The sequence below is a fragment of the Dreissena polymorpha genome, chromosome 3 (assembly GCF_020536995.1).
Source record: "Dreissena polymorpha isolate Duluth1 chromosome 3, UMN_Dpol_1.0, whole genome shotgun sequence".
NCBI classification, from domain to species: domain Eukaryota; kingdom Metazoa; phylum Mollusca; class Bivalvia; order Myida; family Dreissenidae; genus Dreissena; species Dreissena polymorpha.
This window is the reverse complement of record NC_068357.1, coordinates 26,359,769-26,375,695: the sequence shown is the minus strand read 5'-3', so window position 1 is coordinate 26,375,695 and position 15,927 is coordinate 26,359,769. Positions and strand designations below refer to the sequence as shown.

General features: G+C 33.6%; 1 protein-coding gene across 4 annotated transcripts; it reads left to right on the top strand.

Annotated features, from left to right (window-relative positions):
- Nucleotides 1-1,202: 1,202 nt before the first annotated feature.
- Nucleotides 1,203-8,464, top strand: LOC127873291 (protein phosphatase 1 regulatory subunit 27-like). Of its 4 annotated transcripts, none has more exons than XM_052417076.1 (4): nt 1,203-1,364; nt 5,870-6,199; nt 7,519-7,669; nt 8,053-8,464. In XM_052417076.1, exons 2-4 carry the CDS (start codon nt 6,019-6,021, stop codon nt 8,234-8,236), a joined length of 516 nt encoding a protein of 171 aa, XP_052273036.1. In that variant the 5' UTR covers nt 1,203-1,364; nt 5,870-6,018; the 3' UTR covers nt 8,237-8,464. The 4 variants fall into 4 exon arrangements, with proteins under 4 accessions (XP_052273036.1, XP_052273038.1, XP_052273035.1 ...); XM_052417078.1 differs by lacking the exon at nt 1,203-1,364 and adding an exon at nt 2,084-2,273 and having other exon boundaries at nt 8,094-8,205; XM_052417075.1 differs by lacking the exon at nt 1,203-1,364 and adding an exon at nt 2,120-2,273.
- Nucleotides 8,465-15,927: the final 7,463 nt, after the last annotated feature.

Here is a 15,927-nt window from a genome sequence, read left to right as displayed (position 1 = left end):
TAATATACAAACGTGGTAATTTCACAAGCAATTAAATCACGTATCGAACATATGTATGGCAACCGGATTTATTATTAGACAACTCGGTTAATGATGCAAAAACGAACACGCTCGTTGACCGTAATTACTGCCTGACGATCAATAGATAAAGTTGTGCGTATTATTGCACAACTGTCTTATTTATGTGTATCTTTAATAGTGTATTTCTGCATGTTGTGTTACATTCCTGTCTTTTGATGTTACTTGCAATGACACGTACCGGTAGCGTAGTTGTCTAATTGTATCTATAGACGCCAATCGATCAGTGTATATTTTCAAAACGGATACGATTTTTATGATTATTCGTAAAGTTTTTTTAAAGGGCGGGAACAGTTATTACTTCTATTTAAGCATTTATTTAAGCAACAAAACGCTATATAAACTGTATACGGCGGACGATGAAATGGTGTCGCTGTTCAAATAAAAAGGTATTAGGATAAGAGGCAATGTTCACACATTGGATAGATTACTTTATTAGGTTTATCTCAAATGGCTTTTACAGGTTTCCCGATAAATATCGTGTTAATTGTTAGAGGCGTGAGTTTTAAACGTTCTTTTACAAACGCATGTGAACGTGCATATTTGTATAAAGCCTTCAATAACAACTGGAATGTTAAACTACAGTGACAGTGTGTTTATAAAATAGAAGATATTTATGTTGTAAAATCTTAATTGCATATCAACTGGAATAAAAATCAAGAGCTTCTATTCGATACTTCAGGTTGGTTTATGCTTTTGAATCTGGTTCTTTGTTCGGTTGATTAACATATCTCGGATAACTTTTATTAATGTATCGCTTCATATACGAGATCGATCCCAACGTCAGGTAGATGGTCATTACATAAAACTTAAAACATGCAAAGTTTGATATTTGCCCGTTAAGCCAATAATATAATTAGCTTCAAATTGCCTTGAATTAAAACTCACCAAAACTGTTGATACATACATATTTGGTTATCTTATTTTAAATCTGCCCATCTGTATTATGTATACCAAGCATTTCATATCGTTGTTTATTATGCTTATCTTCGAACGATAGCGATTTGTTGGGAAACGTAACCTTTTACATTGACAAATTTCCTGCTTGTTTGTCCTATACCTAAACAACGCGTTGCCAGTTTGACATGGAAGATTTACCTTATCTCTGGGAATATTAAATACCCGTACTGCAAGGGTGACATTATTAACAATATATCCGTATCTCAAGAATGTCTGTGCGAAATTGAAATACTATATTGCGTGAATAACATAACAGGCGGTGATTCTTTTGACCATTGTGGATTTACGACTTTGACTATTTCCTTTTCACTCTTCGTTGAAGTGTGGTAAGACTAATTTTGCTAACATGAAATACTACTATGCAATTATCTTATTTCCAAAGCAGGGTGCAAAGAAACTTTGCGACCGGTTTAAAGTGATATTATGGGCATCTAACAGTTTATAGGTGTCTTTCGCACCCGTTGTTTATTTTTGGTGTTTTCACTTTATATACACTTGTATGTGTTAATGCAGCATCTGCATACTAAAACAATATCCCGGAAAGAGGCAAATGATGCATTTGACTAGCAACCGTACTTTCGTTTGACAACTGTTCATGCATGTACGATGTAAACCTAAATTTAGTTTTAGTGCAGATTCGTTCATACGACACAGAGACACAATTTTGTTTTACGGATCATTTCGGCTTTCATGACTGGGTGAGTCACGTAAGAATATCAAATATCAAATATAAAATATATTTTTATAAACAACTGGTGGCAAGATGGGTTGCAGATAATTTGTCAGTAACCACATTTTAACCAACTCTTTTGACCAGTTAATTTTCTACAGCTCAATTCAACAATGAAAACTGCCCATAATATCACTTTAATTGCAATTTTCATGCAAAGTAATTCGACCCATCCAGTCCGCAGATATTTTATCGCTTGATCACAAAATTTGGTACTCGTCTGAATTGTAATTATGTTCACCTACGGTTCTTCAAATACCCAATCATTACGTCTCCGTGTCAATGGGTAATTATGAGTTTTAAAAAGGTTGTGCAATTGAAAACAAGATTATATAAAGACACTTGATCAAAGCGCTTGGAAGGTCTTTTCATTGTTGAATCATAATCAAACAAACCACTTACGATTCGATTATCAGTGTTATCTGGGCCACCTTGATTTGGAGCATACACGTAAATTTAACATTACGAGCTGTTAACTTAAAGCGGATATTTATTACTCATTTCGGTAAGCAAAATATTAGTCTTGTTATTATGGTATGCTTTTAGCATTATCTTTACTAATTTTCGTAGCGTATTGAATATTTTAAAAATATTGTCAAAATAAATAACTGTTAAAATAAAAGATAACAGTACGAAAAGTAAAAGAAACTGACGAACAAAATGATGCACGTTACACTGTTTAAAGGTATATTGAATTGAGAGGATATTGAAAAAAATGAAAAAAGCTCATTCATCATCGTTAAAGTGGATTTATCGATGTTCGTTTTCTACCTATAAGTATTAATAATGACAATTTAACGATCATACAATTCACACACAAATTAATCCGTAAACTTATATGTGTAAGGTGATGGTTACATTCTACCATACAGCCTTTTCTGAGTAAGTCTATTTCGAAAAAAGTGTTCATTAAAATGCAATCCGCTTTTCATAAATAACATTTAAACTGCTTCTCGGTCCATACTAACGAGAATATCGGCAATTGAAATGTTCGATTCCTTGATAATTAAAAGAGAGTCTGTCATGGTGATGTCTCTCATGTCTTCTTACTTCTCTGCATATGGAAAGGAAGTTGATAAATATAAACTGCCATCATACATCAATAATGTTTTATTTCGCTTATAAACAACAACTTGGCATGCGGAATTAAAATATAGTGACGTTGCCTAAGGTCAGCATTTGCCGTAATTTAAAGGAAGTTTTTAAAGGTGCGACACAGCTTCATGCAAATGTTTATCTTTAAACCTTCGTTGACAAATATGATTTTATTCCTTGTGTTAAACACAGCTGCACATGCAGCCTTTGACAGTTATACTGCATTGTCACACATACACACATACGTTGTTATGTTGTTATTCAATCGTTACTGAATACAAACGCCGATATAACAAAACAAAATAAACACACGAGACTATACTTATTTCCACCAGTGTGTGTAAGTTCAGTTTACATGCATGTTCATGCTAAACACCTGTTGCATATTGATATTTTCTAACAATTTGTCATGTAATCCAGCAGATGTTTGCATTTATTGATGTGTTACTGAAATACCAAAGTGAACAATACAAAATCGCTTCTCAACTTTGATTACACTGAAGTTGACTCCTTGATTAACACAATATTAATCCACTGATTAACATAAACGAATCAACTGATTAACATGTATGACTTCATTGCATTTCATATTGGTCTCAACTATTAAAATACGAGCAAAGAAGTTCGTGTATGTGCCGGGAATAGAATAACAACAACCTTGCAATGAGCCTGCTTATTATTGGGATGATTTTTATTGGATTACCAAAGTTGTTCCTTAGTAAATACTGCAGTATTCCTGATAACAGTGTTAAAATGCGGAAAATGGAAAAAATCGAAAGTTTATATGTGTGAAGTGTTAAGAGTAACATATTATTATACTTACACTAAAAAAGCGTAGCTGTACTAAACACCAAAATTCAAAAGCAAAGCGTTTATCAACGAAACAGTTAAATTACGTTACACATGTTGAAAACGTAGTACACGGAAAGGTAAGTGTGTTTAAAACAAATGTACACTCGTTAAACTTATTTTTCTTTTCGGGAAATATATGTTTATTAATTTATATCGGACGCTTTATGTATGTACGCCATACGAGATGCACGATAATTTAATGAAGTTAAACGGCTATAAAAGTTATATCAGTTGTGTGTGCATTTAAAGTCCATCACCTTGTGCATGACATTGGATCGTTGGAACATCATTGGTAATTATAAAGACCACGAATAAATTAAATGGGAACCTTGTTATCGACTGCAATAGTCGGGATTAAAATCACTTGCGTTGTGTGTAGAAAAGAAAAATCACATGTAGATTTTTTATATATGAGGGATTTTACAGATGCTATCGCTCCAGGTTTGTGGAAAATTTCGTCTATTGCTAGCATACATTTTGTTGTTTAACAGCCTCAATTCTGATAAGGCGAATTGGAATAACGTACACACGTGTTCGCTCTAATATTTGATAAATTACGGACTGTTTTATTTACGAGTGCGTGTATTTGAATGTATGCTGGATAATAATAGATGATATGTTTTACATAACATATGTTGATGCGAGTAAGTAGCACACGCTCCAAAGTGTATGTTATGCATGTTAACATAGTCTAGGTATCTAGGTAATTCGTCTACACGGAAAGTCTCGGATTTTTATAGTATTCATACAATCGAATTCATCCGACTTCTGTTTTGAGTAATTAGACAAAGATCGAAGCATGAAATGTAATATGAATTCATAATAGCAATGTGTAATGTTATCTCATTCGCAAACAAACCTGTGTTATAACATAGCTATACATGGAAGGTGTTTTAATTAGCATGCATTTCCACTACTGCATTCTTTTTTTAAATATTTACACGGAACATTCATACATTAGTTTAAGATCACCTGAGCAAAACGTAATTATGGTGGGATTTTTTGAGCACCTTATTCCGTCGTTGTCGATGATATTTTCCACATGAACATCAAGAGATATTACCCAATTGTCATAACATTCAGAACATGTGTCGTACTCGTACTTGTTAAACATAATGTCATGTGGGGTCAAAAACTAGGTCAGTAACCCAACGTAAAGTAAACTTTTGAAAACTAAAGAATTAATATTTTTGAACTGTTAAAGCATTATTAAACTTGCCCAGAACATTTGTGATAATGATATATCATGCGAGGTAAAAATGGATTCTGTCAGTTGAAATTTTGGCGCCAGTGGGCGCTGAAGTTTCCTTTTTGTGGCCATATTGAAAACTTTTACAAACTATAAAAGACACATTTTGTCCAATTATAATAAAATTTTGTATTTAGATATCTCGTCCGAGTATGCCAACTATTCGGTTTCGATCAAAACATGGTCGCGAATGGGCGAGTTACTTTTCCTTTGTATAGTGAAATCTTGTAAAACTCTTGTCACATTTTTACGCAATCTTTATGACTGAAAAAGGCTTGGAGAGTTTGTCTTATATGGCTATAGCGAAACATTGAAAACACTCGATAAGTAACATTATTTGCCTTTTCAACAATAACATTAATATTGTCCAGAACATTTGCTACATCACTGAGACGAATTTAAAAAACAGCCACATGCGAGCGAAATTTCCTTATATTGTATATATTTGTTTAATGATATCTTGGCCTAGTTTGTAAATAGGTTCATTCCGTTAAGAATTGTCGGAAAGGGGGGGGGTAATTTTCCATATATAGAAAATTACCTCCCCCCCTTTATATATCATATATATATATATATATATATATATATATATATATATATATATATATATATATATATATATATATATATATATATATATATATATATATATATATATATATATATATATATATTGCTTTAGTAAGATCGTAGACATTTATAGCAGTTCCATTCCTTTGCGTCTCAGATGGGCGCCTAAGGGCTTGTGTCCCTCGTGTTTGTTTTTACCTTACGTTCGACATTAGTATTATCGCATTGTGCGTATATAGTAATTGAAGAACGATTCGTGTTATTTCATTATCACAGACCAGAATTATTTAGTATTCTCGAAGTGCACTAATCTCATATTCCCCCATCATTTACAGATAAGAACTGCGTGCAACAATTTCTTTTGCAAATTGAAAGGCAACCTTGAATATTCTGAAGTCATGACTTTGTGCCATCTGCTTTGAATCAGTAAGCATGTGTTCTTAAGGAGGTCTATTGCAAATATATAAGGGCACAATAATTGACTATGAGTCGAAAAGCAAGCTTGTTTGCCAAACAAAATCCGGAAGGCAAGAAGGCCAAAGGTGTGCGGTTCTCTGACGAACTAGTGTTTCTGGACAATATCAAAGAGAATGACGTAAAAGCTCTTAGTCACATGCTGCGACGAGCTAGTCTTCAGGTGGACATTAGTGGAATTAATGACGCAGGTAAGTGGTAAATATTATTTGAATAAATTGTTGTGATGGTATGCATTTACACTACGAGGCATTGATAAGAGGAGAACATTACAAACAAACCAAGCATACAACTTTGCATGTCAGAAGTGTTGTTTTTTTCATTTAACGGTTCATTATTTTGCGACATGTGGCCTTTAAACTTGTTGTGTTTTCAAGAATATGCAACAAAAACATGATTGTTCTTATCTAAAAAAGCATATAATTTCATGATCAGAGTTTGAATAATTTGATAAACAAGCTCACTGCCTTATCCTATGTCTCCGTTACATAAACCACCAATTAAGCGTAAATAAATAAACAACATATCTCGTATTGGTTTAAAGCGAGATTATACGATTTTTATATGTGTTGAATTGTAATATATTGATACAAATATGTTATAATAACACACAATATGCGAGAAAAATGATACATTTAAGACGAATTTCATAAAATGCAGCAAATACAAATCAGCGCCCCGAGCCGATTGTGACGAAGATAATTCTTACATATTTTCCTACAATAACCGATGCAATCGTCTTTTTAGTAAGTGTTCGTGTGTCGTATGAATCGATATCGCTGCAGGAATTTCAAATGAACCTTTAAACTAAATTTAGATTCACATCGTACATGCATGATATACATGCTGGCGAATTCGGCTGTACAGCCTTTTTCGATTTCAGAATTAAATATCTGGCTTATTTAGCATTTTTCGACACATGTTCTTCTTAACTTTTATTTTAGTTTATATTGAAATATATGTGTACATTTTTTTTTACACATTTTATATTAATTAATAAGTATTTGACAAGATCGTATATACCCGCTTTAAAATAGATAAGTTAAAATCATAACAATAGCAAGTATTTAAATCTAATTACGATGAGACATTAAGTTTTATTTCGTTAGCTATAAGATATTATCGGTAATGTAAAAAATAATAATTGTTTGATTCAAATCGTATAATAGTTATTTTAAACTTAATTTTAACGATGTACGTATGCATTCACCAACCTGTAGGAGCAACATCGGACCATTCTTGTAATTGTATCTGTAAAACAGTTTAGACCGTCATGTATATGTGAAACATCTCTTATTATTTACCACTTGATCTAAATTATTGTTTATAATTTGAGGTGATTTGCACACTGCTTGTATTTTTTATGGCAATTTATGTTAAGCTGAATGAGGTCGCATTCTTATAAATACGATATTGCAAAATTATCTATTGGCAGCGATGAAAGTGTGGAAAAAAACTCAATATACGATTTATAGTATTTTGTATGTAACAATGCACACATTCCCTATAGGTCTGACCCCTCTGCATCAGGCGGTCCTGGACGGGAACGAGGCTGCAGTGAGACTCCTGGTGAACCACGGAGCTGACGTCAACAAACAGGACAAGGATTCGTGGACGCCTCTACACGCAGCGTGCGCAGAGGGACATGCAGATATTGTACAGTGAGTTCATGTCCACATGAGTTTCTCTTCAATATAACGAAACGAATCCACAAAGCTTGTAAAAAGTTTTTAATTAATGATTTCCTGCAAGCATTCCGCTTTCGGTTTAATTTGTCCTAATTGATTTATTTGTTCGCCCCCCCCCCCCCCCCCCCCCCGCCCCCTGGGTGTAAAAAGTTACACATGCAAACGGGGCGATTTGTGTAGATAAAAAAATCTTTAATTTAATTTTTTTTTTAAATATTTATTTATAGTAGAGGTTTTGTCTTATGGTAATTTAAATGACAAATGTGTTCCGCTACGAAGATTGGATGTTCAATATAAAGTGTTCAGAGTAATTGAACAGCAATGCATCAAATAGTTGTGTGGTCGTTTTGTTTCAGATTTCTCTTAGAAAACGGTGCAGACAAAAATATACTTACAGAACAAGGAGAGAGACCTTTAGATCTCGTGGACCCGTCCGACATGGAAACAATACGTGTAATGCTTAGCAACATTCAACTAGATAGCAACAACCAATCAGAAGACGAGTTAGAGACTGACGTCACAGGGCCAACTACTGTATAGAGGCGTTTGAGAGAGTAACGAACTGTCCACGGTGATCGGATGAAATGCAGCTATCAACGACATCATATTTTCACTGAATGGTGCCAAGTGTTGTGATGTAAAAAAAAGTAATGATTCTTTGCTCATCACATGCCATTCGTTAAACGGGTATACATACATTGTAAATATCACTGGAAATTTGTAAATTACTTTCAAATAAATCGTCTCATTTGACATTAATTAAACAAACATGCAAATTTGGTTTTATTATCTCATTAATGTATGGTCGCCTGAAGCGTGAACATAGTTTTGCTCAAATCACGTGCATCGTTATTCCAATAATATATGCATTATTTTCATTTCTGGTTAAAAACGTTTAAGTGCTTAAGATAGGGCCAAACAAAATAGGTCCGTTTCGGGTCGCCAGACCGTGTCTCCCGAATCGGCGCCGACCCTCAACTTGTTATTGGGGTCGCCAAAAAAAAAAAATCGTTAATTTTCGTTCATATAACATGTAATATCAAGCAAACAAAGCATATATATACATTTATTTCTTATTATAAGCTTTAGTAGCCTCCCATTTTAGTACCCGAAAAAAATCCCTACCTACCGACCCTGTTTTTTTCCAAGGAAACCAGAAACGGACCTATTTTGTTTTGGCCTAAACAGCAAATTTTAGTTGATCTGTATCATAAACAAATCTACAAAAATAAGGACGCAGCATTGTATAAATATGATAAAGTTGTATAACGAACATAAAAACGAATAAATCATCTAATGTATAGTAAGTTTTGGTCCCACAAGTCACAACAAATATGAATACATGAAATAAAAATTTTAGTAAAACCTGCTAAACGCGATGTTCACATTGTTAACGATGGTAATTACAACTCACTTGTATATTGACATAGAAAGTGTGAAAGCATAGGTTTAATATTATAAACATGTTCTTTACATTGACTAGATTTCAGCATTGTGATAAGATAATAAGATATCTGTAATTAATCGCCGTTTATAGTGATGTTAGTAACATAAAGCGTAACGATTAACCCTTGATGTTTTTTTAATGGAGATTCACATTGGGGGTTGGAGGGGGGGGGGACAAAAGTACATTACATACACGAATGAACAGACAACACACGAACAAAAACAATTACACGCCCAATAGGACAGATAATTATATCGCATGAATTTTAAAGGCAACACAGCACTGCATCAGTTTAGAAAACAAAAACATAATATCATTGGCCAGAAAATGTAAGGTGTACCTATACAAATATTACGTAGGGTCCAAGCGCCAGATTAATTAAATAGCTTTAGATATAAAGCTGACTCGAACGATTTTGGCCTTCGAGTCATTGATTAGAAAGTTACCGTCGGATAACATACACCGTGAAGGAAACCGGATTTCACGTTGGTAACTTACAGGTCTAGTTAGCATTTTACTATAGTTGAATCAAGTTCAAGGTCAATGTTACATAACATTACAAGAAAACTGTCAATCTTTCAATCACTTGAGTTTGGATCCAGGCATTGCACTGCTAAAATAATTTCGTTAGTAGGTAACTTACACTAATTAACACTAATTTAAATTTGTGTAAACTGCCAAGTTCACCACCTGGTTTTACTGCTTAGGCAAGTTTCCGGTGTGTTATTAAATTACTTTTCAGATAAATGTGTTTCCAAACTTGAATAATATTACGCACAATTTGCCTTGAGAATACAAAAAGCTAATAAAAGCGGCCAAGAAAGTATGGAATAAAAATAAATTGCCCGATGACATAACAATAAAAAGAGCTTCACAAAAATTATGCTATATTGATTGTTGTTTAATTGCAAAATTACGTTATACGAGCAAACACAAGTGCGGTTTATCAATTTGAGTGAATGTATGCCAATTGTATTTTTTTTAAATATATTTATTCGTCTCCGAGCTGAAAAAAACTGATAATGCTTTGTTTGTGCGCAATACTTTATCACCTTACCTTCTTAATTAATGTTAACAATACTTCTATTAAGCAACATAAAACCGCAAACAAATGCATCACATTCATAAAAATGGGTATTATGCCGTATGCGCTCACAGTAACAAAAAAACGGGTGTGTGTTCATAGCTAACAGCATAGCTCCTGACAAGACTGCGCGGTTGCGCAGGCTGGTCTGAGCTACAATGCCCGCAAGCGGCATAAGACTCATTTTCGCATGACGCGGCTAATTTTAAATTAATTTATATTGTGTTACGTTTTTTGCACTTGCACGTCAGATACCATGTTAAAGTCTCTATAACGTTAAAAATCAACGAAAATTTCGTTAATTGTTTCGTAAAATAAAGTTAACACCTTAGCAATCAGTGTTTCTTATAGCAATAGCCCAAATTTGAACGCTAGATGTGGTATGATTACATAGATTTTTGCAGATACAAAATGCTCGTTTTTATTTATTTGTGGTCACAATTAATTCCCGGGAATATATCTATTCATATGACACACGAACACCATTTTAGTGTTCATGTGTCGTATGAATAGATATGCAAAACAATAATAAAAACGAGCAGTTTGTATCTACAAACATCTTTTTTACCAGACCACATCTGGCGTTGAAATTTCGGCAATTGCCACAAGGAACATTGATTTTAATTGTTTAAGTTTATTTTAAAAACTGAAATTTTCGTTGATTTTGAGTAGTAATGTTACTTTAATGTTTAACATAGCCATGACGACCATCATTTTGAAAAAATAATTTGAGATAATACAACGGATGTTTTCTATGCATTTGTACATGTTTGCTACAAGCTTGTATATAAGTCGACAATTCAATGTTGTTAACTAAATGCAGCCTGTTTTCAAACGTTTAATTGTCCCTGTCCTTGCTTACAACTGCCAAATATGAATGCATTACAATAGCTATTTGTTTTTGGCTGTGTAGTAGCGTTATTTGATACACTGCACAATCACACCGAAGGAAACATTTGTTCAACGGTCCATTGTTGTTTTTAATACCGGATTAAGACCAAACCAAATATGGCAAACGGAGATATGTAAATAGGCGTGAATTGATCAGCACATATTTGCATATCTGATTAGCCTTTTGGTGCCGAATACAGACGCTGTTTTAATATCTTGAGAATAGTGTGCACTTGGGACCTAGTGATAATGATCAGTAAAGTAATTGGTAGTATTATACATTTTACACTATGAACTGTTAAAGCACACTATTATAAAAAATGGCTGTCATACAAATTCAAGAAATAAATAGGCCTATTTCGTCGATTGTTCACAAGATTGCGTGAGCGTTATAATCCATTTCCTTATTTAGTAACACACAGATGGAAACGGTAAATTTGGACACATCAGTTGGACACATCAACCTCATGCGTGTCTATATTATTTTAATATGTGTTATAGATAGCTGTATAACTTCATTCCTTTCCACATTTATGTATGGTTTTATGAATATAATAACAATTCCGTTCGGATGTACATACCGGGACGAAGCTCAATGCAAGTAATACTAACTCACTAAAGCATTACCTGAATTCAGAAACGCGCGGATCATTAAGGTTCTCGAGCAAAGCCGCGCATGTAATTTGAAGCACTCAACGCGCATAATTATTTTGAATGAGCGAATTACTGATAGCTTAACCCATTAATGCCTAGTGGACTCTCCCATCCTTCTAAATTGGATCAATTTATTTCCAAAATTAGGGATGTCTAGTAAATTTATTTCTATATTTAGAATATTCCTTACAAAAATTCCTTTAAGCAAACAGCGTAGACCTTGATGAGACGCCGCATCATGAGGCGTCTCATCTGAGTCTACGCTGTTTTCCAAGGCATTTTTTCTAGACGCTAGGCATAAATGGGTTAATCTATTTGGCGTTAAGTTCAAAACGATAAATTAAATAAACGTTCCGTTCAACTCACGTTTTTTTTCATTTGAGGCAAATTATGTTATTTGTCACATTCATATATAAAATAACCCCAAAAGCGTACAAAATAAGCATAACATTCTTACTTAAAAACAATTAATTCTCGTCATAACATCAAGTGTATCGTGTTATTTACGACCGATAATGTAGTAAGGCATTTTACTAGTTTGAAGAGTATTTCGAAAATTGATTGTCAATAGCAGTTGAAAAAGGTAAGCTTGTTTTCAAACAAATAATATTTATGAAATGTTAAGAATTTTGAAGACCTGCAATAAATATATGCCTGTTGGAAATACGTCTAGCATAGTGTCAATAACGCTTAAATTATTAAACAAGCTGCACTGTGCATATTTTGAATATTTTACTTGAAATGGGACCTTGAGCTTTGCCCGAGGGTTGAAACACTTCTTCACGCGAGGAGCTAGTGTGATATTTATTTTTAAAGTGCAAGAAGAATGATGCATTAATAATCCAGAAATTTGCATTTGGCCTAATTTAATATAAAACCTTTAAGTTAAGCATTTTTGTGGTAAGTTATTTTAACTCAATGGTGAATTTAAGAGTTAAATATGGGCAAGGTGTTTTATGACCAAATTTGACATTCGATCTCTAACGGTGACATTGACAATCTAGGTAAGGAGACGGATGTTACACACAACAGGCTGTTTCCTAACGGTGGTATTATTGTGCTAAGTTATTTTAACATTATATGAAGAATGGCAAAGCAAAGGTCTCGATAAGATCTTATGTTTCAACATTTGATATTTGAAATCTAAGTGTGATATATTGATTTTTATTTTGGAAGACGGTTCTTACACGCGACACGTCGCCTATGATGTTGGTCATTTCTGGAAAAATTATAATATTGCAAGACGAATGACAAAGGCACAATCCGGACACCACACGTTTACACACACGCACGCACATACACTCGACCATTGTGACTGCTAGATCTTACAAGCGGGTTCGACAAAAATGACCGACAAGCTATATGATTTAATTAGGGAACCCCCATTTCAAATTTTGCATAATGAACACGTTAACGTATACATGTTTGAAAATGCGAACTAATATTTACATATTAACGGCTTTGCACTTGTTCCTTTGCGTAACAGCATATCGCCATATAAACTGCAAACAATTTTAATCTGTTTACTCGGACAGATATTTAACGTTAACGCGGTTTAATTTATAACTTTTACTTCGCGTACAGTATCTTTCCTTTATTTCAGACGAACAAAATCGTACATTTCAACGTCTGCTGGTAGTTATTATGTACATGCACAGCTACTCCTAAAGATGTGTGTATATGTACTTGTAACATACGATTATCATAAGAATTCATTAAATACAGACGATATAAACGTATTATTATTTAATTCATACCAAATTTCAATTATGATAAAATAATAATGTTTACACGTCTCTTACTACTTAACACACCTTATAGGTATCTTTAAGTCCCCCCTGGCTCAAGATGTCATAAATGGCTCAAAAGCCACTGTTTATTGATTATTGTCATACTATTAGCTCAATCGACATATAATTTCTCTACAAAATTGCGTATACATGTAGCACATGGCATTTACTTTTTGTGTTTATATTTATGTTTTTCGATGGTGCATTTTGTACAAGTCAATAATACAAGTTCAGTTACGAATACGAATACGAATATTTATTTGCAGTCAAAGGCCACCAGCCCATAATACAGACAGTGTAATTGCATTACTATATAAAATAAACTGAGTAGTTAAATAATACAAAGTCATATGATGCAACACACACATGCACTTTTCTAGAACAAATACTTATATACATTATAATTTCAAAATTTTTAAATATCAAAATGCAAGTATAAACATATTTACAAGGTAAGCCACAGATAATGATTCATTATCTATGCCAAACAATATAATTATGCAGTTTTTTAACCAAAACATGGTTTACCTAATAATGAAATACCTATGACAAGTTAGCATGCACAATAGTAACATACGTATAAAGTAATCTAAGAATCATTATTCATTATCAATTATGAATAAACAATTTAATACAAGCATGCACTAATTAAAATGCAAGCTAGTCTGCATGATAATTACGTAATTATTACATATTAGCATACACATACATATATTTGTGTATATTTTATGGCAGTCTAAATACATGGGATCTACATGTTGGGCATCTAATCCAAACGTTATAAATGCTGTGTGATATTGAATTGTCTTCGTACTTTATTAGATTCAGACAAAAATGTGGCTATCAAAAATATGTGCTTGTCATTTTCATCGGCCATAAGCATATTGAATAAACGAACAGTTTCTATTTGATTCAGCCACTTCGGAATAAACAAATCGTGTCTTAGTGTGTTATACAATGGGCACTGCATAAACATATGGTATTCATCCTCTACAATATAGACATTTCGCATTAGACAAAATTTACAATATCTATGATTATGCGGTATGTTCAAGTGTCGGCCTTTCTCAATCATGAGATCGTGTCCGGAACATCGGAAATTTGAAAGACATCTTTTTAATGCGTAAGGCAACTCAATTGACAGATATCGTTCAACATAAAGTAATGTTTTGTATTCCCGATAGTATTTCGCCTTATGAGAACTATCCATTTGAGCTTGGAGATTTTGCATAGCACAATCTTTAAGCCTTTTTTTGAATAAGAAGATGAACATTTTAGCATTTCCGACTTCGTTTGCTTACCAAATATAGCCAAAGCCATTCTCGAAAAGTACTCTTTTCACATGTGTAGCCCACTTGGTTTTGCCTGATGAATCGAGGTTTCGAAGAAGCATGTACGTTTGTCGCGGGTATCTGTTTGTTGGCATCTGAAGAATCCTGACCCAGTATGCTATGAGTTTACCCGTGTATGTCCCATACAAAGGCAGCCGTCCACATTCAGACAAAGCAAAGAAATTTGACACATGTTTGTTTAAACCACAAAGCCGTTTACAGTAGTTGATGTGCACACGTTCAATACACTCTGCGTACTGGAAGCCCCATATTTCGGCTGAGTAGCACAGAATCGGCGTGATCATAGCGTCAAAAAGTTTGAACGCTTGTTTTGGGCTAAAATATCCAAAATGTTTCTGGTACCTATAAATGCTTCCTAAAGCTTTCATGGCTTGTTTTGCTAGCGTCTCCTTTGTCATTGTCCATGATAACTTCGGTGTAAAGTACGCACCTAAATACTTATAAAAAGACACGACTTCTACATTTGCTCCTTTGTATGTCCAGTGTTCATATCGACGTAGAGGACCACCATTTCTAAAAACCATGATCTTGGACTTGTCCAGATTTACTTTCATTTTAACTTTATCACAGAAAACTTCGATATTGTTGATAAGTCGCTGCAATTGCACAGCTGTATCTGCTAGTCCCGAAACATCATCAGCATACATTAACACAAATAATCTATCGATTTCAGGACAGACATATATTCCATCGCCTTCTTTTGATCTCAAAAAGTTAACCAGATCATTCATGAACATGGCAAAAATAATCGGCGACGACAAACAGCCTTGTTTGTTAAGTTAAGTTCTTTGTTTATTATTCTGTCAAACAACAAAACCCACTATTGTATGTAGTTGGTTTATTGCACAATTATTGACTCAATTAAAATACACTTTGTATAAATGTATTTATTACTAGCAAAAACAAAATCTGTACTATGCAGTACACTTGGTAAAGAATTATAAGGCATACACTAGCAATTGTTTAACTCGCACGCGTTCACTAAAGTTTCTTTCAAAGAATGTTATTCAGTG